The sequence below is a fragment of the Rhinolophus sinicus genome, chromosome 2 (genome assembly GCF_057876585.1).
Source record: "Rhinolophus sinicus isolate RSI-liver-muscle chromosome 2, RSI-T2T, whole genome shotgun sequence".
Lineage (NCBI taxonomy): Eukaryota > Metazoa > Chordata > Mammalia > Chiroptera > Rhinolophidae > Rhinolophus > Rhinolophus sinicus.
This window is the reverse complement of record NC_142502.1, coordinates 174333455-174360560: the sequence shown is the minus strand read 5'-3', so window position 1 is coordinate 174360560 and position 27106 is coordinate 174333455. Positions and strand designations below refer to the sequence as shown.

The 27106-nt window shown below is 52.1% G+C and overlaps 1 protein-coding gene across 6 annotated transcripts in view; it reads right to left on the bottom strand.

The window, feature by feature from the left end:
- DNMT3A (DNA methyltransferase 3 alpha) overlaps nt 1-27106 on the bottom strand; it is a 117563-nt gene that overhangs the window by 67116 nt on the left and 23341 nt on the right. For 4 of the 6 annotated variants that reach the window (XM_074331764.2, XM_019712718.3, XM_074331768.2 and 1 more), the window contains exon 2: nt 8722-8975. In XM_074331764.2, the coding sequence (XP_074187865.2) occupies nt 8722-8784 (63 nt within the window). In that variant the 5' untranslated portion in view covers nt 8785-8975. Of the gene's footprint in view, nt 1-8721; nt 8976-9129; nt 9307-10958; nt 11119-27106 lie in introns of those variants that run through there. The other 2 variants (XM_019712717.3, XM_019712716.3) reach the window with 2 other exon arrangements.

The window sequence follows — 27106 nt, the reverse complement described above, 5'->3', positions numbered from 1 at the left end:
GGCTCCTCTCCCCACTGCCTTCCTCCCACCTGTGCATAAACAGACCATACCAGGTGCCAAATGGGGCTGCTCCCGTCCCCAGCACCTCAGCATCGACCCTCCTTCAGGTTGACCAGCAAACCCTTACTTTTTCCAGTCTCATTTCCTGGATTCCCTTCCCTCTCATCCTCCACCTAGACTGAACTCATGGATGCTTCTCCTGTAGCACCCACTACCAGCACTGCAGCTGCCTGCTATTGTCCTGGCCGGGCCACCAGCTCCTTGAGGGAAGGGACTTTCTTATTCATCTTGGCATTCCCAGGCCGATGCACCTGCCACAGGGGAGGCACTCGAAAACAGTTGCTGAGTGACTGTCACATAGTAGGTGCCCGATAAAGAAGTCCACACACACAGAGAGGCACACATACAAATCTACACACCCGCACAAGTACAACCGTGCGTGAGTCTCCAGTGCTGCTCTGGTCATTATTATTCCAAATCCGGAAACAGGACTAACATGTACCTTCTCGGCTTAAACATAATCGTTTCACTTTACATTTATGTAACTCTTTACAGCTTTCAAAGCACCTTCCCATTTGGTGGCCTGTTAGATTAGGCAGCTACCATTAGCCTCTCTCAACTTCTGAGGCTATGATTTGACCTACATTTTCACACCGCTCACTGGATGGATTATTTTAAGCCACATACAACTTCTCATTCTGATGAGCTGGGCCGTGATGACAATCATCTCTCACATTTACGCCGTACATGGTAATTAACAAAGCATTTTCATATGCACTATTTCATTTTTATTCTTTATACTTTACAGAAAGCAGAGCTGGTATCATTTTTTTCCATTACACAGGCGGGAAATCTGAAGCTCAGAGAGGTTATCTAACATGTAAAGATCAGAGAGCCAGGAAAGGAGGACTTTAGAAGCAAAATTTAAATCTTTTGATTCCCAGCCCATGGGTCTTTCCACAGCAACATGCTGTCACAGCCTACTAGGCCGTGTGTATACCCTCCTGACGTGTATACATACACACACAGAGAAACGTCAGGGTACTGTAAAGGCACACAGTGGCGTTCACATGCACACAGCCGCACACAGCTGTCCCAGGGACTGTCACACCTAGACATAGTACTGTTCTCCCCAGGAGAGATGCGTCCCATGAGGCACTCCCCCAGACACAGCCAGCCAGACATACGTGCTCCCTTCAGAACATACACCGGATGCTACTGACCCAGCATCCATCGAGCAGATGTCTCAAGGTGGTGTTTGAGTCGAGGGGATGAACTTGCCGGATCTAGCCAGCCACTTGCCAGGGCCCCTGGGACGAGAAGCCCGCACAGTCTTTGCCAACTGTCTGGCTGGCCTCCCAGGGCCTGTCTGTGGTCACGGAATTCAGTGAAATGAACTGGCTTCTCGGGCAGGCAGAGCCCCGTTCTGGGCCACCAGGTCTGCAGAGCTATTGCCACAGGAGCCCACAGGGCACACTGCGCGCGCACGCACACAGCCTGCCCAGGTCGGGCCTGCAGACAGGTGAGTGACTGGTACACTGCTGGCAGATGGGCAGAGGCTGACTGTGTGAATGGCCATAGTTACACGTGGTGGCACCAGGAATCATGAGATGCTCACCAAGCCTCCTGCTTTTTCTGACCTCAGTCACCTCCCAAAGCTTATCGGATCTTTGTTTCAATTATGCAACAATATTCAACAAATATTCACTGACTGCCTAGTGGGTTTCCTATTATAATTATTGACGAAAGCCTCCCGTCCCTCTCAAAAGGTCGCGCTCCTGGATGGCGGCCACCATCTCCTGTTGGTCCCTCCGAGTCCCTCATAGCTCCCAGGTCCCTGCACACAGCAGATGCCCCAAGGTCGTCCTCCACACCCTATACACCACGCTGGGGACACACTGCCATCCGGAATGAGGCTCCGCGAAGCATGCGCGCAGCACACTGCAGCCCTGCCACGCTCCGTGGCCTCAGGGCTACTGTGAGGCCAGCCCAAGGCTGCGCTCAGAAACATTTACTGAGCATCTCCTTGTGCTGGGTAGAAAGATAAGCAAACAGGGAACTCAGTGTAGAGGGAAAGACCACCTGTGGATGAGTGCCTGACCCTGCGCTCAGGTCAGAGTGGAGCGTGCCCGTGCTCGGCCAGCAGCCACCTCCACAGACGCCCAGCCCACTCACACCCAAGCCTTCAGCAGCACACTCAGGCTCTGCACAGCACACGACCTCCTCCCCACCCCACCACACACCCTTGTTTTTTGGAGGGAAAGAATCCAGACAAAACTACTTCACAGACACGTGCCCTTTGCCAAGTTTCTTAACCCCCCTTCACCTCAATTCCTCATCTGTAAAATGGGATAATGACAGTTGGCGCTTCCTGAGCTATTGTGAGGGTGAAGTGAGTTAATTGCTGGGCAAAGGAAACTTCTTTATATGCCCTTCCACACGGTGGAAATGTGAAGCGGCACGATTATAAGCAACATCCTGAATGGCCCTGTGGCTCTCTGCAGAGCAGCTACAGGGCCTGAGCAGGTCCTTACCTTCCTGTGCCCAGGCCAGGTACCAGAAAGAAAGGGCATCTCACCTGCCCCCCCCGCCCCATTTCCCAGTCGTCCTGGGACACCCACTGCAGCCCAGTTCCCTGCCCGCCCTCTTCCCCTCTGCAGCTTTCCCCTCCCCCGCCCCGTGGGACTCACTTCTTGGCAGAGGTGGGCTCCATCCCCAGGCGGGTCACTTAGGACATGAGGGACCCGAGGAACCTCAGGCTCAGCTGTGGCCCCTCACCCAGGCCTCTGAAGGTAGCCACAGACCTGGCCAGCAGGAGTCAGGTCTCCCTGCCACTTGCCTCAGTTTCACGTCTCTTCAGTGGGTAAAGGGAGGGAGAAGAGACGTCAGGCCCGCCCATGCCTGCAGACCCAGGGAGAAATAACCGTCCTTCCACACGGCAGGTTCTCAGCGGACTTTAAACCCACACCATTTACATCCATCTGCATGTTCTTCACTCTTCTCCCATGCCCTGGCGAGTCTAAGGACTGCAGGGGGTCTACATAAATGTGCAGCTAGGTGGGTGGGTAGGTGGGTAGGTAGATAGACAGACAGACAGACAGCTAGTTAGCTATCCAAAATCAATTATAAGACTGACTTACTATGTGCCGAGTTAAATACTCACACACACACCATCTCATATAAACCTCTCGTTTCCCTGCTCAGAGGTCACATAGCTGGGTCACACGGCAGAGTCCAGGTTCAAACACAGGTCTGTCTTCAGCGTCCAGCCGACACCGCCCCCGCCCCCCAAGACTGTATTGACTGCAAGGTTAAAAACTTGACGTGTAGTAATATCTAACTTTGAGAACCTGAAGCATTAACGGTAGGCCCTGGGTAGCAGGAGTGGGCACTATTGACACCACCCATCTGCTCTACACGTCCAAGCATCTAATTGACTCCCCTGAGCTAAAATTGGATGCACCATTACTATCAGCTGTGTTCCTGAAGAGGTAAGGGTAAAGCTGCCTTTTCTGTAACTATTTAAATGTACTAAGAGGGATGCTATTTAAAAGACCCCTATAGTGACTATTATAAAGCAAAGAGCCTCCCCTAAGTGATGGCATGGGGGCATCTGAGTGCCATAAAGGCAGAATGTGCCTGGGGTGGGTAACAGGACTGTGGGCCAGCAGAACAACTGAGAGGGGAGCTGGAGGCATCCACCCAAGGATACCCTTGAGCTTGCACAGCAGAACGTAGGAAGTGCTGAGTACCCAAGGGAATCAGTACTCACCAGGCCAGTGGGTTGGATTTAGGTGAGGAGGGAGGAGCCCTGGCCACAGTGCTGACCCTAAATGCGGGCACACACGCATGCGCGCACACACACACACACACACACACACACACACTTGCTGTGCTCCTCCCCGCAGTTTCTACCACCCAACAGCAAGCTATTGGGTAGGCATGGCTTACTTATGCTTGTATCTTCCTATCCCCTTCCCTTTAGGTCCTCTAGGAATGTTAATTGGGTTCACGCAACAGACTTGTGGAGCCCTACTGTATGCTAGGTACTGGAAAAGGTACCTGAGTCTGAAGCAAGACAGGGAGGGAGGGCGGAAGGAAGAGAAGGAAAGAGAAGCAATGTGTGCAGAGAGGAAGGAAGGAGAGAGGAGAGAGGGAAGGAAGGAAGAATGGTAGGAAGCAATGTGTCTTCATTGAAGAAAAAGTACCTGCTGTGTGTATGTGCGCACGTGAGCCCACGATCACGCATGCTAGCCTGTGTTTGTGAGTTATTGCAGTAGATGAAGTGTCCCCACTATCCACCCCAGGGCAGGAGCAGTTACACAGAGAAAAGCAGTCTCTGATCACCCCAACTTTCAGTCTAAACAAATATACTTGAACCTGTAGCAAAAGAAACGTGAGTGGGACTATGGAGCATCACAGCTGGGCGGCACCATTCACTCTATCCCCCTTCATGCAGGAGGCAGCCAGAAAAGCAGAAGCCAACAGTACAGGCTGCCTGGGTTCTAATCCCAGCACTAACACCTACCAGCTGTGTGAGTTCAGGTAAGTGACCTAACCTCTCTGAGCGTCAGTTTAAGTCTTTAACAAGATAAAGTGATGAAAATAATAGAGCCTACTTTATGGAGCAACTCTAAGAATGAAATAAGAGAAGGCAAGTACAGAGCTTACGAGAGCCCCTCGCCGATAGTCGGCACTCAGTGCATCTTAGATGTTATGTTTCTGAGGCCAGAAGGAATTGGGGAGCAGCAAGATCAGGGGCCCAGCCAGGGGCTTGGATTCCCAGCCAGTCACTGATTCATATTTGGGGATCTAAAGAAGTCCTTCCAGCTGCAAGGCTTGAAATGCTCTTGGTCCCCTTTCCTGCTCCTTTTGCCCCTCCCCCAGCCCTCCCCAGGGCCAACACCCTACCTCCCTGATCCCTGCTAAGCCAGGACCCAGGCTGCTGGCCTCCCTGCTGCTAACCTCCCACTCATCTGCCAAAAGGTCAGCTCCCCTCCTTCTGCTGCCGCCACATGTACCCAGGTGACTCACCGTGGCCAGAACACCGTGGCTCACACCCCCAAAGCTGCCTCCTCCCAGCTTCCCCAAGAAGCCCTCTCTGCCCCCCATATGGATGGGGCAGTCTGCAGGGAGCAGGGAGGCGGGGCAGGTGCCAGGGGGACACCACTCACACAGACCTCTCTGAGCATGCCCACCCACAGCTCTGTGCCCCGCTGGCCTGATTCTGGGCTCTAGGATTGCTCTCCTGTGGAAGGGTCTTACCCACTCTCATTTTCCTTTCTATTCTAGCCGCAAAATATTTCCTGAGCACCTATTCTGTGCCAGTCAAGCACCTATTCTGTGCCAGTAGGGCTGGGTATTGTCCTCACCAGTACTTCTCCAATCCCCTAGAGAGCTGGTTGCAAGGATTGCTGAGTCCCATCCCCAGAGCCTGTGATTCAGCAGGTCTGGGGTGAGGCCCAAGCTTTTGCATTTCTAACCTTGCCAGGTGCCGCTGATGCTGTTGGTTTAAGAATCATATATTTTTATTATTATATACGTTTCAAGTGTACATTATAATTTAACATCTGTATACATTACAAAATAATCACCCCCAAAAGTCTAATTATTATGTGTCACCATGCAACTGACCCCCGTCTCCTCTTTCACCCACCCTCAATCCCATTACCCCCTGGTAACCACTGACGTGTTTTCTGAGTTTATTTTTGTTTGTTCATTGTTTTGTTTTTAGATTCCACATATGAGTGAAATCATACAGTATCTGTCTTTCTCTTTCTGACTTATCTCACTTAGCTTTATACCCCCAAGCTCCCCTATGTTCATGGCAGCTTTATGTACACCGGCTGCGATACAGAAACAACCTGTGTCCATCGACGGATGATTGGACAGGGATCACATTCTGAGAACCACTAGTCCATTACAAACTGTAATTCAAGGCAAACTGGAGCAAGAGCTTTGACCAGAGAAGAGGAGAGAAAATTAGGGAAAGGGCAGAGCAGGCGGAGGAAGCAGCATAAACAAAAGCCTGGCAGCTCCAGGAAGTGCTGGAGTGAAAGGTGCATGGAGGCGGGGCAGGAGGGTGGCTGGAAGGGCACGTGGGGCCAGTGGGTGGTCACACCTCTTCCCTCTGGCTCCCCAAGCAGTTCCTTTGTGCCAGGTACCCCTGGCAACTCTGCCAGGCTCCTTGGACTCTAGCCCGAGCCCATCATCCCCCTCTGCAGGGACACGGCACCCCCGCCCCAGGCCTGGCTTTCACAGGCTGCTGTGGGTGGCTGTCAGTGTCTCTACCCACCCTCCCCGGGTGACTCCCTGGAACTGTGGGAGGCAGCCCAGAGGTGCCAGGGAGATTTGCCAGGTGAGCAGGCGTGTGTGCTGTGGGCGTGGCTGGCCGGGGAGGAGCGCCCGCCTTGCCCCAGCCCCTGTCTACCAGCTCACTCTATCTGCACCAGGATCTGGGGCTGGGGCTGTGTTTGTTGCCGCTTGAGCCAGAGCAGTTACTATGGGTAGATAATAATAGCAATCGTAATCCCTCATAATTGGACCAGACTTTGCTATCTGCAGGGCACTTCCATGCCCATGACCTCATCTGACTTCCACAACCACCCTGTAGGACAGGCACAGCTAGAATTACTATCCCCATTTCACAGCTGAGCAAACGCAAGCCCAGATGGCCTGAAGTCACATCTCCAGGAAGTGGCATACCCAGGCCTGGGATCGGGGACTTCTGAGTCTTCGTTCAGTGCCCTTTCTCTATTGTGAACCATCATAACAGAGCACCCGGTCTGCTGCTGTCCCTGGGAGGGGCCAGCAGCTCTGCTCCCCAGGGCATCACAGCCCTGTAACAGGAGGGATTTGGCCTGGCTGCCCCACCTTCCCCACCTGTGGGAGGCAGCTGGCCACCAAGTACATGGACACAAAGCTGTCTAAGCACCAGTTAGGACGTCGGACTGGGGGAGGAGGGTCAGGGTTCCCTGATCCAACAGAGGAGCAAAGCCAGGCTCAAGGAGGAGACGGACTCATCCACGGCCACAGCTGCCACTAGAGAGCACAGGCGGCCATAGATGGTCCCGACTCAGTGGTGGCAGGGTCTGGATATGCTGCTGATTCCCGGGCAGGAGCAGCCCAGGAGCCCCGTGGGGTAACCTGGACTACCTGTTTTTTTTTTCCCATGGGGTCAGAAACATGGAAATGAGCGGTCGCCCCTAGGAGCCCTGCCCAGTGGGCCACAGCACGTACTTTCTCACTAGCTTGCTAGGTATACACCTGTCCATGACACTCTGCAGGATTCCAGGCTGGGAAGGCATGTGTCTGGGCTTCGTGCGTGCATGCATGTGTGCGTCCGTGTGTCCATAACCAGACCCACGTAGGCGGGGCAATAAGAAAGGCTCCGATCTAGGAGGAGGGAGACCAGGCTCCCATCTGGACCCACCACTGAGTAACTGGGCTCAGCCTCCTCATCTGTAAACTAGGGCCATCTGTCCTTGCCCCACTTGTTTCAAGGGTTGTCCCCGAGGATGAATTGGATAGAAACCACCCAGAAAACAGAAACAGTCTCTAAGAATGAGCGAGCTCAGGAAGGAGCTGAGCACGTGTGAGGGAGGGTGAACAGAGAGCAGGTCTCACAGGTGACCCTGACGGCAGGCAGGCCAGCAGAGTTGACACTCCTCAGAGTACTCAAGGCTCCACACTTGGTACCAGGTGTCCACCCTTGTTCCAGAAAACCAAACTGTGCCCCATGAACACACCCTGCTACCCTGATACGAACAAGCTCACCACCCCTCACCCCTGCTCAGGGGAAGAAGAACAGGCAGAGGGAACTATGGAGACCAGGGCATGACAGATAGGACACCACAGGAAGGCCTGTGGCTGGCTCAGCTTCCCGGGAAGGGTGGCGGCAGGGTTTACTATCCCGCTGACAGGGAGAAACAGAGTCTACGTGTTGAGGGTTCGAGGTGGCTTTGCATATAGGTGGACACAATTTGGTGAGGTCCCAAGGCAACCTGTCAGGACCTACTAGCAGGGACTCCCCCCAGTCTGCTATGGCCTCCTCTAACTGATTTAGACCCTGGATTTCAGCAGAAGGGTGAAGAGGTCACCTCTCATGGGGCTCTGAAAACAAGGAAGTCACTAGCTCCACGAGCAGAAATGACACTTGCTCAGAGCCTGGGGTGGCGGTGGAGGATGGGAAATCACCGTCTCCCCATGACGCTGTCATCCTGAGCACACAGCACACACTGCCCTGGGTCTGACTCTCTGTGCCAAAGGGGAGCCCTCATTAGGCTTCACGTCAACCAAGCCCCCCTGAACTTGTCTTTGGCCTCCCAGAAGCTACTGAACACCGCGGGGAAACAGGCAGCTAAAACAGGTAAAGTGACTCGCGTGAGGACACAGCCAGTAAGAGGTCAATTCCAAAAGGAATCTAGAGCTGGGGACGCTGCAAGGCCGACCCAACCACTGCACAGACCTAAGGTCTGAAGCTCTGCTCAAACACCCGCAGGGGATGAGGGGGAAGTTTGGGTCCTGAAGTCTGACTACCAGGCTCTGACCTCTGCAAGCCTCAGTTTCCTCATCACCAAAAGGGGCTATTTGTCCTCCCTCTGCCCTGTGTGCGAACTGAGCAGTGGTCCGGCACTCAGCACGTCTGAGCTGTCATGGCTGGGGGACGGCCCTCCCCCTCCCTGGGCTCCGAGAGGGTCCCCAGCAGAGCCAGCTGCTCACCTTGCGGTCCTCCTCCCGCTCTGGAGCGGAGCTGCTGGTGTCCCCGGGGCCGCTGGAGGGCATTGCGGGCAGCTGGGTGGTGGGAGGCAGGCTGGGGCTGCGCGGGGCTGGAGGGCTGTTTGGCTTTGGGGAAGGAATTATCGTGGTCTTTGAAAGCAAGAGTTAAAACTTAGACATAGATCCGGGTGCAGAGTGAAAGTCCGGTGAAACTCTGCCTCAGGCTGCCTGTGGGTTTGGGCTTCCGATGGCTCCACCTGTGAGGGAAGAGAAGAGGGGTCAGCAGGGCAGGCACCCCCAACCCAGGCCCCACCTGACTCCCAAGCCCTCCCCTGGGCGAGGCCCTCAGCCCCAGGTCATGCTGGCCTTTGAGGCCTGTTTCCCCGACCTCACTTCTCTTCCCAGCCTCACCAGCAGCTCAGGCCAGCTTAGCACTCCAGAGAGTAGGGGGAACCGAGGTAGACTCAGCTCGCACGGCACTGCCTGGCTTCCCTCAGGGCCACCTCCGGCCTCTGAGGCCTCCACGTTGCCGTGGCACAGTGGGCGCCACTTCTGGGGCTTCCAGCTGCCTCCCGCCTCCTCCCTTCTCTTCATTCACGTCTGTTCTTTCATTTGAAAGCTTCCCGCACCCTCCCTCCCACCCCAACCACCCCCTGGGAAATCCCAGAGGTCCCAGCCCAGCTACATTTTCCTTCTAATCTGTACTCCCCACATGCCCCCACCCCCACACCGCTCCCCCACCAAGTGGAGGAAGTGATCGGCAGTCACAGGATGTAGTGAAATGAATGTCACCTCACTTTAGGACCAGCGCCTGTGCCCAGAGAAAGCTAAGGTTGTACTCAGGCTGTGCAGGCTGAAGGCCTAGGTTTGTAGTGCTGTTGTGAGAGGACACCCTGGTGGCAGAGGCCACAGCCACGGCCACCCGAGGGAGGACGTGAGGTCCCTCTCTCCCCCACCCCACGAATAGGCCCCATTTGCCTTCAAAACCTGGTGGGCTTGAGGGGGCCCTCCAAACCCACACAACTGAAGTTTAGGGGATTTTCATCCTCCCTGCCTCAGGTGTGGGCCTCAAGCCAGTGAAATAACAAAGCCCTCGCCGTAGGCCTCAGCTGGGGGTTGGGGTGCTTCAGCTTCTACCCTTGTCACTCAGAGACACAGTTCTCCTGCTCCCCACCCCCCAGAAGGAGACATGGGCCAAGCCCCTGCCTCCAGGGCGCCAGCCAGGGCCGGGAGGGGATTGGCAGGAGAAGGAAAGTGGGAGGCAGGCTGGATCTGGGCCCACCCACACCCTTCCCCTTCCAGTTCCTGGTTCTGCTTCCCCCGGCTGCCCCTCCCTCTAGGGCTTCTTCTCTCATCCCTCTCCAGCCAGGCTCCCTGGAAAACCAGGAAGTGGAGAAAGCACAGGCTTGGGTCTCCCAGGGATACAGCCTCTTCCCCAGGGATGGGTGCCTGGCTGGGAGGCAGGTGCCCAGTCCCGGCTCTGCCCCAGGTGTGGAGGGGTGAGCTGGAGCTGGGAGGAGCCTACTTAGGGCCAGGACAGGAGCAGCCGGTAAGTCAAAACCCAGAGAGGCTGCAGATGCTCCATGCCCCACAGGTGAGCCCTAAGGAAACCCCACGTGTGTGGCACACTTCTATGCTTAGGACTGTGTTAGGCTCGGTGCATGTCTGCTACCCAACACAAGCGGGAGGAGATAGCGAGAGAGATAGCAGCTCCACATGTCAGACACTGTGCTAAGCACGTGACAGACGTTCCTCCTTTTGGCAGCTACTGGCATCATTACTGTCCCTAGTTTACAGTTGAATCTAAGGCTCAAAAAGGTTAGGACTTGTCCACATTGCAGTGTCAAAGCAGAGGCTTGAATCCACATCGCTGACTCTAAAGCTCTGAGTGGGTCTCTACGAAGCTCCATTCTACAACTTTCACCATCCCGCAGAAACAACACTTGAGAGCCCACTAGCGAACTGGTCCAAACCAGAACTCCACAAAGCTTCCATCCATTATCAGCCAGCGATTCCCCCTCAAACTCACTCCCTGTTTTAGCACAAATGTCCTCAAGCACCCCCACGTCAACGCCTTTTAAAGGATGTGGAAGCGAAGAGAGGCAGAGTCTGGTTAGAAAGAACACTGAACCCAGAGTGAGCAGTGGGTTCTAGTCTCGACTGGGGCTTCTCTGGCCCTCAGTTTCCTCATCCATTAAGTGGGAGAGTTGGACTAGATGATCTATCTACAAGACATCTACCTTGGTCCTGCCAAGCTGTTGGAGGCCCCCAAGAGCAAATGGGAAGTAGACAAGGCTGGGACGTCTTCAGGAGCCCCCAAGAGCCCCCGAGTGGAATCCGTGGAGACACAGGCACAAAGTAAGAGGCAAAAAATGTTGCCTAGAAACATCCAGGAGGCTTCTGTGAGAGAAAAAAACACAAAACACTTTCAGAGAACCTCTGGCTGCCAGTGAGAAGAGGATGGAAGCAGGAGGGAGAAGCAGAACATTACACGGCATTGACCCTGATGGCAGACACCCCGGAAAGGAGAGGAAATGATCTTTCCTCCTGCCCTCCCTCCAAATAACTCCTGCTATCTGAGCTGCGTACACTGTCCTCACAGCAAATGCAACTGACATAGGTCAGTCTTTAGGTTCCTTTGTGCTCCTCACTGGAACAGACCTGTCAGCAAATGTCCCTCCCCATCACCCAGCATCGTCTAAAACCATGCAGCATATGGCCAGGCAAGCCATGCACTGCACAGCTCCAGGGGCCACTGTGATGGCCAAGGGCCAGACCTCGACACAACGCTTGCCGCCTGCCCTTAGAAGCTCCCTTCTCTCCAGCAGCCCTGCCAAGGGGCGTGGCCTGCTGCTGGGCCCACAGTCCCAACACAGCGACATGTGTCCACCATGACAGTTCACCAAGCAGCGTCCTGCTGCTCCTGGCACTGAAGCCTTCCCTGCACCCGTGCCAAAGGCGGCCCCACAAAAACCACCACCGAAGAAAAATCCTTGCCAAGACCCTACCACCAGGACAGGCAGCTTTGATTTCCTCCCTTATACTTCTAATGTCCCCCGTGGCCGTGAATAATGTTTATAACAACCACTTCACAATAATATTTTAAGGAACCCCATCACGAAAATGTCTTGGTAGCACAACTGACAAGATCACTGTCATCACGATGTCCATGACAAAACTGCTGTGGAAAAAGAACTGGGACTTTGAATATACACACCGAATTTCACTATCTTCTCAAGCCAACGCAGTACAAAGACTTAAAAACAAATAAAGTCATAGATGGGGCTGAACAGAGAGGAGACCCCACCAACAAAAGGTGTGACAGCCAAATTTCAGAAAGCACACAAAAGCTGATTTATAAGGGGCCGGCCCGGTGGCTCAGGCGGTTAGAGCTCCATGCTCCTAACTCCGAAGGCTGCCAGTTCGATTCCCACATGGGCCAGTGGGCTCTCAACCACAAGTTTGCCAGTTCAATTCCTTGAGTCCTGCAGGGATGGTGGGCTCTGCCCCCTGCAACTAAGATGGAACACAGCACCTTGAGCTGAGCTGCCACTGAGCTCTCGGATGGTTCAGTTGGTTGGATGCGTCCTCTCAACCACAAGGTTGTCGGTTCGACTCCCACAAGGGATGGTGGGCTGTGCCCCCTGCAACTAGCAACGGCAACTGGACCTGGAGCTGAGCTGCGCCCTCCACAACTAAGAGTGAAAGGACAATAACTTGACTTGGAAAAAAGGCCTGGAAGTACACACTGTTCCCCAATAAAGTCCTGTTCCCCTTCCCCAATAAAATCTTTAAAAAAAAAAACTAAAAAAAAAAACAAGCTGCTTTATAATGGAGTCCTTAAAAGACACTTGACGTGATAGTACCAGGTGCCCTGGGACCTGGGAAGAAGGACGTGTGTGTGAAAATAAAGAGGACAGAGGGAAAGAAGCAAAGCCCCTCAATTCACCTCCCCCAGAAGTCTGGAGGTTTATTCTACGCAGAGTGAAGGGTCTGTGCAAACAATCAACTAGCACAGTTGAGACCAAAGGTAATATACCAAAACCTAGGAGATGAAGGTTATAATACATGTGACATTGGGTCCTGCCAGCTCCCCACTCTGGGCTCCTAGAATACTGGCAGCCAGACCCTTATCTTCTTCTCTGGAGAATCTAATCAGTCCAAGAGGAAAAGCCTAAGGATACAGATACTGACACCAGAACCCAAATGATGTCCAAATAGCTCGTTCAGGACCTGTAAGTCAACAAGCTCCACCCTCATGCTCATATCCTCCAATCAGCTTTTTTGTCCCCTGTTCATAATCTTGAAAGGATGACCAAGGACCACTAGACATCCGAGGGAAGCCTCTAACTTGGAAGATAGAGACTAGAACAAATAAACCAGAACCAAAACAAAACACAACACAACTTAAAGGCGACAGAATTTATGCACGGGGAAGACATTCATGAAACAAGAATGTGATGCTATTAAACAAGGACATTCAGAGAACAAAAAAGAATGCCCAGAAAGAAAAATTATGCTAGCAGAAATGCAAAACTCAATAGAAGGGGTATATTAAAAAGAAAAATAGAAAATAGGCGAGGAAGAAAAAAGAAAATGCTCCAGAAGTTTCCATATCTGAAAAATAGGAGGTACGGAAAGAAAAAAAAACAAAACAGAGGGGACAAAATTACCCATGAAATAACTCAAGAGAATTTCCCAGAACTGAAAAACATGAGGTGCCTGATGGAAAGGACCCACTGAATGTCCCACACAGTGGTTGAAAACAGACACACACCAAGGCACATTACTGTGAAATTTCAGAACACTGGGACACAGAGAAGAGGGAAAAAAATGACATACAAAGCTACAGAATTCAGAATGGCTTCAGCTTGCCTAACGTTAATATTAAAAGCAAGAAGACAAAGGACCAATGCTTGAAATTCTCCAATTAGAATTATTTACCAAACCTAATCACAATTTAAGTGTAAGAGTAGACTAAAGAGATTTTCAGACACTCCTTTCTCGTGAAGCATGGGAAGGTGTCCTCTAAGACACCGGGGAAAAGGGAAGGGAATCTCCAGAATTAAGGTGAAAAGAGGCCAGACAAAGCCATCGAGGACCACTGTTCAGATGTCAGCCATGTGGCTAAAACTCACGTATGCTGAATGTTGTCACCCCATGCCCTCTACCATTGAACCGTCTTTTTAATCTGAAAAACCACAGGTGTTCACTCACTCACTGTACTCTGCTGTCTGAACTCAGGAACTGAATGGATTTGGATATTGACAGGTATCTGTCCTGGGTGACATGTTCCAAATGTAAACTAAGCAAGATGAAGACATGAGATCTAGAAAACAGGAAATCCAATCATAAAGCAGGCAAAAGGTACGCCAAGGAAGTCACAGAATGGCAGCTGCAATGTGCCACGTACAGAGAGCAAGAGAATGGACAACTCAAAAAATGGAACTGAAACATGTAATACTTGACATGGCTGTCCCTGTGGAAAGCCATGCTGACAGCTATTAGAAGGTGTAGCAGGAATTAGCAAAAGCTACAAAGAGAATAAGGCAGACGGAAACACAAGCTAGTTATTAACTTTAGGGAAAACGAAAAGAAACTATGGTAGTACACTATAAGACTCAGCTGTGAATAATAGTGGCATTAGTTGATATAACACATATGTGGATGTATATACACATATATATGTAGTATACGCATACACTACATAGTATATTCATTTCCCATTTGCTGCTCTTACAAATTACCACAAAATTAATTGCTTAAAACAACACAAATTTGTTATCTTGCAGTTCTGGAAGTCAGAAGTCCAAAATGGTTCTCATCACAGGGTTAAAATCAAGGTGTTGGCAGGTCTGCATTCTTTTCTGGAGGCTCTGGGGAGAATCCATTGTCTTGACTCTTTCACCTTCTAGAGGCTGCTCACACTCCTTGGCTCCTGGCCGCCTTCCATCCTGAAAGCCAGCAATGGCCAGTCTTTCTCCCATTGCGTTACTCTCTGCTTCCCTCACATCTCCTCTGATGCTCCTGCCCCGTCTTTCACTTATAAGGACCCTTGTGATTACACTGGGCCCATCCAGATAATCCAGAATAATCTCCCAACTCTAGATCCTTAACTTAAGCACGTCTGCAGAGTCCCTTTTGTCACATAAGGTAACATATCCACAGATTCAAGGGATTAGGATGTGGCTGTCTTTGGGGGACAATTATCATGTCAACTACATACCTAAATCTCCATATATTAATATATGCATAAAACATTTCTGCAAGAACTCTGGTAGGGTACTGTTCATAATATGCCTACAAGAACTATTTAGAGCGATGGCTGGAGAGCAGAAAAGTTGGCCATGTAAGAGAGCCAAATTCTTATTTACTAAATAGGAAATTAATGGACAATGTCTAAAATGGAAGCGTAAAAAAAATGCACATTACTAAGAAACATGAGTGTAAAATTGCTAGAAAAAAATAGCTAAAAATGGTTGCCTGGGAGAAGAGGAAGAGGGCGGGAGCAGGCAAGGAACAACTGCCTTTGGTGAAAATATATTAGTACTGTTTGACTTCTTAAATTACATGCATGTACTACTGTGAAGAAATAAAAAATAATTTGTAAAAAGACAGAGAATGGGGATGGGAACGAGGGCTCACAGCCGCGTGCAATCATTGGTGGGGCGTGGCCTCCGTCCTCCTCTGTAAGAGCGCAGCTACGGCCCTTCCACCTCTGTTGCTTCACAAAAGCATCACATCCCACAGAATAACCATTATCAGCTCCTCACACCCACACAGAGTTCCGTCACCAGTTATAAAAATGGTACCTCCCCCCACCCCACCCCTCACACAACGTCAATTCTCACAAAACGTCATTTCCACCACGTCCAGCCCATGCACGGCGTGGGGCACCTCCCTCACGCTCCTCCCAAACTGCACCTGTGCCAGCCATTGCGGCCTACATCCCGCACCACGGCCGGGCTCACGCATTAGCTCAGCTCACACCAAAGGCCCCCAGTTCAACGGTTTCCTGGAGCCTCCGGACCATCCCAGCCGTCAGCTCCTACCCTCCTCACCACGCGGCCCCCAGCACCATTTCCACCTTCCTCGCCAACGCCAACTCCATGAGCACCCCCCTCCCATGCCCATCACCCCGAGTCTCACCTCCAGGCTTCCTCCCACCAGCACCAACGAGATGGTGACCCCCACAGTCTTGCCTCAACAAGGGCCTGAAGAGAAGTATCTTCTTCCAGAAACAAAACCTTATTTGCCGACAAAGCCGAACGCTTGCTCCATCAAAAACAGTCCTAATGGTGGTACCACCCTAAGAGCCCCTTCGGCTCCATCTCAGATCCTCTCTCTGAATTGCTGAATAGCACGTCCTCCTTCCTCCCAATAGCTGAAGGCTATTTTTCTCCAAGTGGACTTCGCTTGGTTAAGCCTACCTACTAGATACCTTCCCCTCCTTCCCAGGGTGGGTTTGCTTGTCTACGCTGACCCCACCCCTCACCCTAGTCACGGGGTGAGCATGTGACCAGGCAGAGCCAATCAGAGGCCTCCCAGGTACATTTGGGGTGCAACGGAAAGATGCTAATATGGTAGGATGTGAGTCAGGAGCTGCTTGCTGGCTGCTCTGGGGAGAGCTCGCCTGAGAACAAAGGGATGAAGGTAGAGAGATGGAACACTCAAGTCATTTTCTGGGCCCCTGGATCTAGCTGTACCTAGAGTCAGGGCATCTGTGCATCTCCGATGAGTCTGTGCCTTGCAGCTGACAGTCCTGACTCATATGCTAATCTCAACCTCCAGAAGTCCTCCCCTGGAGGCTATGTGGGTTCCCATTCCAGCCTTATTACTTATCAGCTGTGTGACCTGGGGCACAGCGGTGCCTCAGTTTTCTCAGATGTGAAATGGGGAAAATCATATTAGCCATTTCACAGGGCTGTTGTAAGAATTAAAATGAAAGGCATTAAAAATGCTTACGGTAGAAGAGTGCCTGGCACAAAGAACATGCTTCATACATTTTAACAATTAGTAGTTCCTGACTAATCCAGCCCCCAGTTTTCTCTTCTTTCTTGAAATCCCTGGCGTGCTCATGAGTGCACATCATTCGAACAAGAGGTCGTATTAGTAAGCTACTCTGACGTACCAGGCCTGTGAATAGAGATTTACAATTTCAACATCTTGTTCACCCCCACACCTCACTCCAACCCTTTGAAGTGGGTACTATTTTTTTATCCACATTTTCCAGATCAGAAAAATGAAGTATAGAGAGGTCAACCAAGCTGCCCAAGGTCATCCAGTTAGTAAGTGGGGGAGCCAGACACACCCCCGGTCTGTCCCACTCTGAGCCCACGGTTTTCCACTCCATCATGATCGCTTACAATCAGCATGTGACTGTTGCAGCCATAGGAATTTTGTGCACGCACTGGTCAGAAAACAAAGTTTCTAGGTAGTCACCCTTTCCTGGTGAGGCCTGCCTGCCATGGGGCAGACGTGGTGGGAGGCACACAACCTTCGGATTGGGGCCCTACCCAATGTGGGAGTCATTCATTTATTCATTCAACTCTTTACTGAGCACCTACCGTGTGCCAGACCCCGTGCTAAGGGACGTGCATTGTTTCATTTCATCCTCATAACAATCCTATGAAGTCGGTTCTATGTCATCCCCATTTCATAAAAGGAGAAACAGAGGCTTAGAGAGGTTTATTACCTCTCCTAGAAAGGCCAAGGGCAGGATGACGAATCCAGGTCCATCTAACTCACGTGGCAGTACTCTGTCACAGATAAGCAGGCTGTCTGTGCCCCTGATGTGACACCAACCCACAGATTACAGACTCATGCCTGAATTTCCTATTTGAGCTTGGGAGGACGTGCAAATGAGTCCTGTGGGTGAGAAGCCGAGGAGTGTCTTGTGCCCACGTCCCCTAATCATCTGCCAGGGTGGCGAGAAGCTCCAGGCCCGGTAAGCTGGGGACCAGCAGAAAGCTAAGGGGAGACAGCAGGGCCTCCTAGACAGAGACGTCTATCTGCCACAGCCTCTCTCGGTCACAAGACTGGGGCAGGCTGAGGAGGAGGAAGAGGACCCAGTGCCACTTTCTGACGGCTCCTCCTCTCCCCATGAGTGAGATGCACGTCATCATACCATTACTCTGATTTCCAGAAACGTCCCTCCCACCCAAACCACCAACTGCCTGTAGAACACTCAAAGCCACTGGTGACAGGCCAACAATCTTGTCATTCTGTTCCTCACTTCAAAGCCCATCTACCTGGCTCTGGAGTCATAGCAAGATGACTCATGGCTCTTCCACCACCATCAAGGCCCCGATACCACCAGTGTGAGAGCATTTATGATCACACCAAACCTCTGCCACGATGGTGGCATCATGGCAGAGACCAGTTGAATCAGACTCTTCTGCTCATACTAATGGTTCCCATGACACAGCCCCAAAAGCAAGGAGGGAAAAAGAAAAAGGTTTATACCCAAAATAGACACTGGTGAGGAGCTGAAGTTGTTCTTAAGAGCCAAAAGGAGCCAGGACAGACTTCCATTAAGGAGCATGCATTTCTGAGGGTGGCGAGTCAGAACAGGCCCTGTCGTGTGTGCTGTGGCAGTCAGATGGGCTTCCCACACCCTGGGGGTCAGGGACACAGGGTGGCCAGGCTGCATGTCCAATCAGCCATGTGGACCTGGGTGTGGCTGGCTGTCTGGAGCACCACGAGCATGCGTCTGATTCTGTCCTCCCTCGGGAGTGGCCCGTGGCCCACACCTGTGTTTCTATGCTTTTCCAGTATTCTCTAAGGAATGGTCCACACTTGCCAGCTCCAGAGCCTCTTCCTTACTCTCCCCTGGACCCCTGCATCTGGTCCCCACCCCACCCCATATCTCTGAACTGTCTAGGGGTGCTGAATGTTGTAATGCTCAAAGAGGACACCACAATGGTCCTGCGGGAAGAGACCCCCCACCTGGCTTTTTTGGACCCCTTATGCCATTGAGCCGACAGACAAAAAAAGGAGTTACTCCACTGTCTGGATCCTAGTTCCCAAAGAGAAATTGGGTTGCTGGTACACATTAGAGGAAGGCTGTCCGGAACCCGTGGGATTCTCTCAGGTACCGCTTAGAACTTCCATGCCCCAAAGTAAGGGTTAATAGAAAACTATAGCAACCAAAAAAAAAAAAAAAATGCAGGACAACTGAGGATTGAGATCCTTCGAGAATCAAGGTTTGGGTCCCTCTACCAGGTAAAAGAAGCCTGTCCTGCCAAGGTTCCAGCTCAGTACAGAGCAAGTATAGGATGGCTAATGGGAGAAGGAAGCCGATAACATATGTGGCCTTGTGAACAAAAATAGAAATGAGAACCGCAGTAGTTTTGCATATTTTCTATTTACTTGATATATATCAAGTTTATTCGTACATGGTAACCGTTTTCTTTTTCCTCCTTCCCATTATTTTATATACAAGTTGTTGGAAGTTTATAATTGAGTCTTTGGGTAACAGAATATGTGATGGAACTGTGACTGAATTTGAGAAATTATTCATGTAGACAGTGCCCGATACAATGATTGCTGGGTCTCCTCATTTGGGGAAAAATAAGTTAAAAAAAAAAGTATCCTTCATATAGCTGTGTCTTGATAGGTAGAAACATAGCTATTTTCTTGTTGGAAGAGAGCTCAAACATATGTAAAGGGTGCAAATGGAAGCTGTGAAGCCAAAGCAGGAGACTGTGCCACTTAATTTATTCGCCCTTCATTGCCTGCTCTGTGACAATGGAGCCAGGCCCTTCACATAGTTCTTTGCCAGCTGGCACATGAATAGAGGCCAGCAGAGACACATTGGAGGAGGAGGTTTCTTTCCTAGATCCACTGTGCTCACTTGCAGGGTTCCAGCACTGTATACAACTTCTCCAGCAGCCAGGTCCTGCCGTCCCTTGTGGCTTCCCCAGTGCCCAGTCCCGTCCTGTGGCAGCTTCTCCCGCACCCAGTTCTCACCGCGCAGCTTCTCCCACACCCAGCTCTCACCACGCAGCTTCTCCCGCACCGGCTCCTGCCTCGCGGACGGCTTCTCCCGCACCTGGCTCTTGCAGTGTATAACAGTCAGGAACAGCTAGCAGCTTCACCCAACACTCCCTTTGGGTAGTTGAGTAGCAGTGTGCCTCCAGAAAGACACTTTCTCATGAACAACTCTCCTTGGGACCCAAATGGACGGATTTCCAGTGAGTTCCAGAGGGCAGGTTTCCAGCAAGTTCTGCCAATCTGGCACCACAGTGACTTCTCTGTCATTCAGGGAGTCATGGCTGTGCCCTCTCCATCGAGATCAGGATGTCAGCCGGGGGAACGTGTTCTTCGGGCACTCCATGGCAACCCTCAGTGGAGTGGTTGTTCTCATATATGCTATTTCTATATTCTGCGCAGTTCTTTTTACTTCTTACTGGCCAATCTCTCATTACGCCGATCGCCGGTTATAGTTAATAAGTCTTTATATTAAACCTTTCCTGTTCAGATCACTATGTGGTTTCCGTCTCCTGAATGGACCCTGACGGAGACAGTCACCCACAGCTTCAAAGAATCTTTTTCCATCCTTAAGGTCCTTGAGCTCAATTCAGCATCCTTGCCAGCTAATCATTGCCTGCTTCAAGCACTCACTCAGCAATCATTTATTGAGTGCCATAGCCAAGCCGGGCACTGGGATGAACAAGAAACCGCTGCTTCTAGAAATGCACAAGTCAGTGGAGTCTCTGCCTCTCTCTCCTGTCCATGACTCCACTGGGCTCCATGCTCTTGGTCCTCTCCCACCCCTCAGACTCCTCTGCTCTTCTCCTGGGCTGGCTGGGGTCTTGCTCCTGCTACCGCACAGTGGGTACTCCTCACGGGCCACACTCTGCCTTTAGTTATACTCTAAATTTTCCCGTTGAGAGACCCAGGCTTAAATGAGTACAGACCTCCTATTGCAGTGCGTCCATCTTTATTTTCCCACTATCCCCACCTGGATGACTTGCAGTCACCTAAAATCCTCCTCTTCCAGAACCAGATGTCTCATGTTTCCTCTGGCTTCTTTCTCTATGTGGAAGTGTCACCACCCTCCCCTCAGCTGCCAAAGCTCCAAACCCCAGAGGGAACTAAGGTCCCACCTTCCCCTCAATCCCTACACTCCATCAGATACCTCATCTTCCGGCCTCTATTCTCCCTGTTCCCTCCAGGCCCTTTGCACCACAAGTCTAGACCTTGGCGGTGATTCTGTAATGGGCCTCCCTGCCTCTGGTGTCTCTACCTCCCACCCAAGCCTCTCAGCAAATGTTTTTCACACATGGCTTCCCAATCAAAAGCTATGATGCCTGATGAAAATATTCTAAGATTGATTATGGTGACAGTTACAAAACTTTGTGAATGTACTAAAAATCGTTGGATTGTACTCTAAATGGGTGAATTGTATGGTATGTGAATTATATTTCAACAAAGCTGTTATTAGATAAAACCTATGATTCCAATGATTTTCACACACAGTAAGATCTAAACTCTGGTCTGGTCCTACACTGTCAGCTTGCTACACGTGACCTCAGCAAATTGTTCAGACCTTGCCTCCCACCTCTCCCAGCGGATCCCATCATTCCAGGGCCAATCATTGTCCCCCAGCTTATAATCCCTATTTCTATACTTGTGTCTACACTCCCACCATTCTCTCCTCCAGGGGCCTCACCCCTCAGCTCCATCCTCCACCCCTTAGCAATCCTCCACCCCCCTCTGTCACTTCTCAACCACTCACCCAGGGGTCTTTAATCAGTTTCTGCTGTGTGGTCATTCAGCTTTCCACGTGTATATGGATGTGTGTGTTTTGTGTGTGTTTCCCCAAAGAGATGGGGTCAGAGTTCACGTCTTGCTCCTTGCTGCTCCCCGGAGCTTGGTGCCTGTCCCCACACCCCCACCCGGTTCTGGGTGACCCTCGAGGCAGAGAGGACTGTGTGAAATCACTCCCAGGCAGCTGCAACATCCCCAGCACAGTGCTGCGGTGCCCAGAGTGACCGCCCACAGCCCCCATTCTAGGGGTCCCTTGGCACTGAGCCAACAGAAAGGCCCTCTGCGGGAGCTCCTAGGCTCCTGAGCCACCTTTTCCCAGCCAGAACATACACTTGCTGTGGGCTGTGCAGAACCCCCAACCTCCAGATGCCCCAGGACGAAGGGGGTCGTGAGGGTCCTAGGACAGGGTGCCAGAGGACCCCAGGAAGCAGGGGGCCTGGCCTCTCACCCCTCCAGGCCCTTGGAGGCTGAGACCCTGGCTTGCCTGTGACCAGTCTCTCCCCACACCATCCATGCGCATGCTTCCCCTACCAGCACTTTTTCAACGTCCTCCCAGACAAAGGGACCTCAATCGACCACCCAGCTGACCTCCTCTCAGGCCAGAACTTGGAGGTTCCCCAAAGGGGCTTCAGGAGCTGCTATTGGAGCACAGTCCCTCCCTGGCCACAGAAGCAGGAAAGTGCCGGCTGCTGTCAGAATTACCCACTGGTCCTGGGTGGTTTTCTCCTTCCCCTCTGCCTCACCCCAAACCAAACCATTTGTGGAAAGGGTCAGGGAAGGAAGAGGAGCCCAGGGTGTTGGCAGCACATCCCAAAATCACTAATCCCTGGCCCAGCAGCCCTGGTGCATTTCGTCGACCCCCTTAGCCCTAAGAAGGCTTAGCTGGACCCCATCCCACACCCTGGCTCTGCCATTCAGAGATGTGGCCTCACTTTCCCAATCTGAACAATGGGGTGAATGAGTCCCTATCTCAGAAGTCTCTTTTAAGATGTGAGAGACTCTGAGTTGAGTGTTCAGCACATTACCTAGCATGTAGTAGGCACTCAATAAATGTTAGGTTTTTAAAAAGTATTATGTGATTAATTAGGGCAAAGGGCCAGTAAAGTGTCCTTGGGAAACCTAGACTCCAGCTTAAGACCACACCCAGGAGTGGATCTCACTCACTCCTGGGAACAGCTGCTGTGGCCTGACTGAGTCCGTTCCCAGCTAGCTAACTGCCCAAGTCTTCCCCTGATCCCCCAACCCAAGGCCCCTGGCCACCAGAATGGTTACCCTCTTTACCAGAGCCCTTAACCTGCCACGGTGGTCCCTCACAGCCCCCCACACAGACACATACACAAAGAGACGCAGACATGCACACAGACACACACACAGATATACACACACACTCCTCTCCTGCTCTCTGCTGGGAAAGCCTGGAGCAGGAGGATTCTGGGCGGGGCCTCCCCTGCACATGCGTTGTACATTTCACCTACAGCATGGGCCAAAGAGGCATTTGGAAACCAGCTTGGGAACCTCATAACCATTCATAACATTGTTCTGAGAGAAAATACAAAACATTGTCCTATAAACAAACATTTGCAATAGAATTCCTCCAAGAGCTAGGAATTGCCTGTGCTAGAAAACTAACAGAGCAAGAAGAGAAAAACCGCATAAACTTAGTTTGCCTTTGCAAAATTAATACTAATTACAAAAACATTTATGTGAACTGCTTACCATTTACACCTAATTACCATGCAGCACAATTATGCATACCATTAAGGGCATGCCAGATTAATTGTGCTGTATGTTTCATTTGTTTACACCACCATACCCTCAGTCCATATACGCCCAGCTTCCGGCGGGCTGCCAGCGGTACGTGTGCAGATCTGTGCAAACCAGAGAAACGTTGGTTTCCACGCTCCAAGAGACAGTGGTCCCCGCCCCAGCCCACCCCAGCCAGAGACAGCCTTACTCCGGCCCAGGCCTTCGTGCCAACATCGCCACCACAAGAGTCCCTGCTAAGAAGTCATCTTCCCCCAGAGCCTCCTCCGGAAGGCAGAGATACTTCAAAGGTCTCCCCACAGGTGTGGCTGCTTGTCACAAGGCCCACGAGACAGCCCAATGGCCACCACGTGTGCCTGCTCACAGAGGAAGCTGGCCTCACTGCCCAGACCAAGGTCACTCCAAGTTCATTTCCCAGACCCCACTAGGGCCCTGCTCTCCTTTCCCAGGCACACTGGGCCATCTCCGGGGCAAGGTCCCAGCCACGGTCCGGCCAGGCCTTGCATGGTTCAGAGTCTCCCCCGCCGCTCTGCACACAGCCATGGCAGCTCTGCACAGACCCTCCTCTCCTTTATTAAAAAAGGAAAGGAACTGACCCCCCACTCCATTTCCATTTAGCTCAGCAAATGCTCTTCAAACGCACTGGGGTGACTCAGGTTTGGGGAACAGGAGAGTCAATGGAACATGATAAATGGACCTTCCCAGGAACGAGGAACTCAAAACTGACAAGAGGGGCAGGCGGGACCGGCCTCCCAAGAGGCGAAGAGCAGGAAGCAGCTCAGCCAGTGAGAGAGGAAAGAAGGGGCCTCTGTGTGTGTGTGTGTGTGTGTGTGTGTGTGTGTGTGTGTGTGTGTGTGTGTGTGCATGCCTCCTTGTGCCAAACAGGGAACACGCGTGGCTGAACAGTGCTCTTCAAACACCCATGAGGCCAACTGCATAAGGATTCTTTCAAAGAATGAGTGACGTACAATATCCAGGTTTGGTGCAAGAAAAAGTGTTTGAAACAAGCAAATAAACAAAAACACCAGCCTGTGAGGTTATCTCCACTTTGCAGATGGCAAAACTGAGGCTGAGAGGTCAAGTGATCTGCCCAAGGCTACACTTAGGAGGTGGCAGGCCCAAGGTGCCTCAGTGACGTGGGCCTGGCTCACGTCATTTTTCTTTGGCAATTGCCCTTCCTGCGGCCCTCAAAACACTCACTTCTATTTTAGAGAAATAACTTCATTTGTTTGTTTCTGTTTGCTTACCCAAACTACTGTCCTCAGCGTGTCCCCACCTATCTCAGTGGAGGGTGGATGTCAACTTGGCAATTCACATACCATTCTCAGAGGGTGACAGGAAGTACCCTAGGGAGTGCAGCTGGGGTCCAGGCCTTGCGGCTCATCTTTTGGGGGAGCTCCTGAGAAGTACAAGCCCCGGTTTAGGGCCTCAAACATCAGCATCCCTGATGCATGTGGTCCGAATGCCTGGCTAAGTCACTTCCCTCCTCAAAAATCTCCAGGGGTTGCTACCAGTTATGGAATAAAATACGCCTGCTTTTCCAACCCATCACACTGGACCTTGCCCCTCCCTGGACCCCCATCTCCAGGCCTGGGGACACAGGCTCTCTCTCCTTCTGGCCCAACTCAGGCTCTACCTGGGCAAATCCTAACAGACCTCAAGTCCCACTCCAGTGCTGCCTCCCCCGCGAAGCCCTCCCAGGTTCCTCCCCCCAACCTATCCCCTCACAAGGCATGGCATCTCCACCCACGCAGCGGGCTGAGCCAGACACCCACGGGTGCCCGGCTTCCCTCACCGCCTCCATTGCCCAGCCGTTCCTACCAGTTCTGATTCCTAAACGCCTCGCAAAGCACCCCTCCATGCCCACAATGCTGCTCCCCTGGATTTCTGCACCAGCCTTCTGCGTGGGCTCCCCGCCCCCATCCTCACCTGTCCAACTTCTCAGGATGATCTTTCTCAAATATATACATGGACATGTTACCCGCAGCCCACCTGTCAGTGGGTAACAGCCCGGCCTCCCACAGTCCAGCGCTGGCCCAGCCTTCCAGCCTCCACTCCCATCATTCCTCACAGCTCATCACTCGGCCACATCAGCTCCGAAAATGTCTGACCACCTGGCTAACTGCTCCCCACCCTTTGAGACTCAGCTCAAGCATCCCCTCCTTTAGAAAGCCTTTCCTAATCTTCCCTCCCCCTGAATGAGATGTCCCTTCTCCGAGCCCCCTTACCGCCCCAGGCACACGCTGCCAGCGCTCTCTGCATCCACCCACAATGTAATGGTCACCCTCTCCAGACTCTCACCTCCACTGTAGGCTCCTCGAAGACCAACTCAGTCTCTTTCATCTTTGTAACCAGTGCTTGGCACACAGTAGGTCTTCAGTAAATAAATACATGAACACTATTTGTGGATCTAAAGCAAGGGACCTCTGGAGAAAAAACTTGAAAGCCGCCAGGCCTGCCAACTTGGGGCCCTGGTGTCTCGATGCTAGACCCCGGCTCACTCACAGAGTCCAGGCTGCTTGGAGGGTGTTGGAGAAGAAACTGCAGAAGCAATTGCCCAGCCCCACCGGACTTCCCAGCTGAGCTTCCAATACCAGGCAGGCCCTCAGGCCACTGCCAGTTGGTCTGGGAACCACCAGTTGGCCTGTGAGAGGATGGCAACAAGCACCACATTGTTGCTGGTAATAAAACCATTAGGAAACAGTGCTGTGTGCCAGCTGTGGTCCGGACCCTCCCATGCCTCTAGGCCAGGGGGCAGAGCCAGCCATGCCAGCAGGCCCAGAACCCAGAGGAGAAGCCACCGCTGGCTCTGGGGCCAAAGAGACCAGAGGGCAGGGAGGGAGGGGACTCAGGGCTTGGGGGACCTGTGGGGTCCCCAGTGGGCACAGACTCTGAAGAGACTAATGGAATTCATCAGGATTAAAGGCCCAAAGACCAGAGGGCCAGGGCTGGGGGACTCAAATCCTGGCTTTACAGGGGAGGGGATGAAGGACCTAAGGCCCCTAAGGAGTGATGAAAGTGACAAGCAACAGTTGTAGAGCCTTATAGTGCACCAGGGACGGCACGGGGTCATCATACACAGTCTCCAAGGTCACCCTCATGCAGCCCGGTCATGACGTCACTTAAAGAAAAGGAACTTACATCTCCTGAGCAACTACTATGTGCCGGGTGCAGGGCTGGCTGTTTTCATAACATATTTCATTTGATTCAGGTAAGAAGATGTCGATACTCTTCTCTTCTCCCTAATACACAGATAAAAAACCTGCGGCTCAAAGACGTTTAGGCCTTGCAGCAACTTAGCAGTAGTGGGGCTGAGACGCTAATCCAGGTCTGCCCCCCACCCCAGGTCTCTGCTTTGCCCTGCACATCTGTCCCCTACCAGCCTGGCATAGAGGCAGAGGGTCCACAGAGGGACCAGCTCTGCGCTGGCTTCCATGCTGCCATTTTTTTCTTTTTCTTCCAGCCTTTTTCAAGGGGCGGGGCCAAAGAAGTACACACCCCCTTCCTCATGTGGCGTTCACAGGGACAGCCTCAGAGGGAAAGCAAAGCTCCAAGAGGGTACCCATGGGTAGGCACTGGGGTAGGGACTGTGGAAGCGGGGAGTGGGCACTACTGCCAAGCAACAGGCAGAGGAATTACTATCTGCCCCTTACTTCTCTACCTTGCTACCTGGGTCACTGCCACTTGCTCATCATGGTCCTCCACATAAGTCGGGCACAGCTTGAGCCCACATACCAGACAAGTTCCCCAGGCATCCCCTCCACCCACTGGCGGGGCCTCCTGTAGCCCTATTTTGCCCTCCCTGTGTCACGTTATGCCAGGGCTGAGTCACCTGAGCTCCATACCAGGC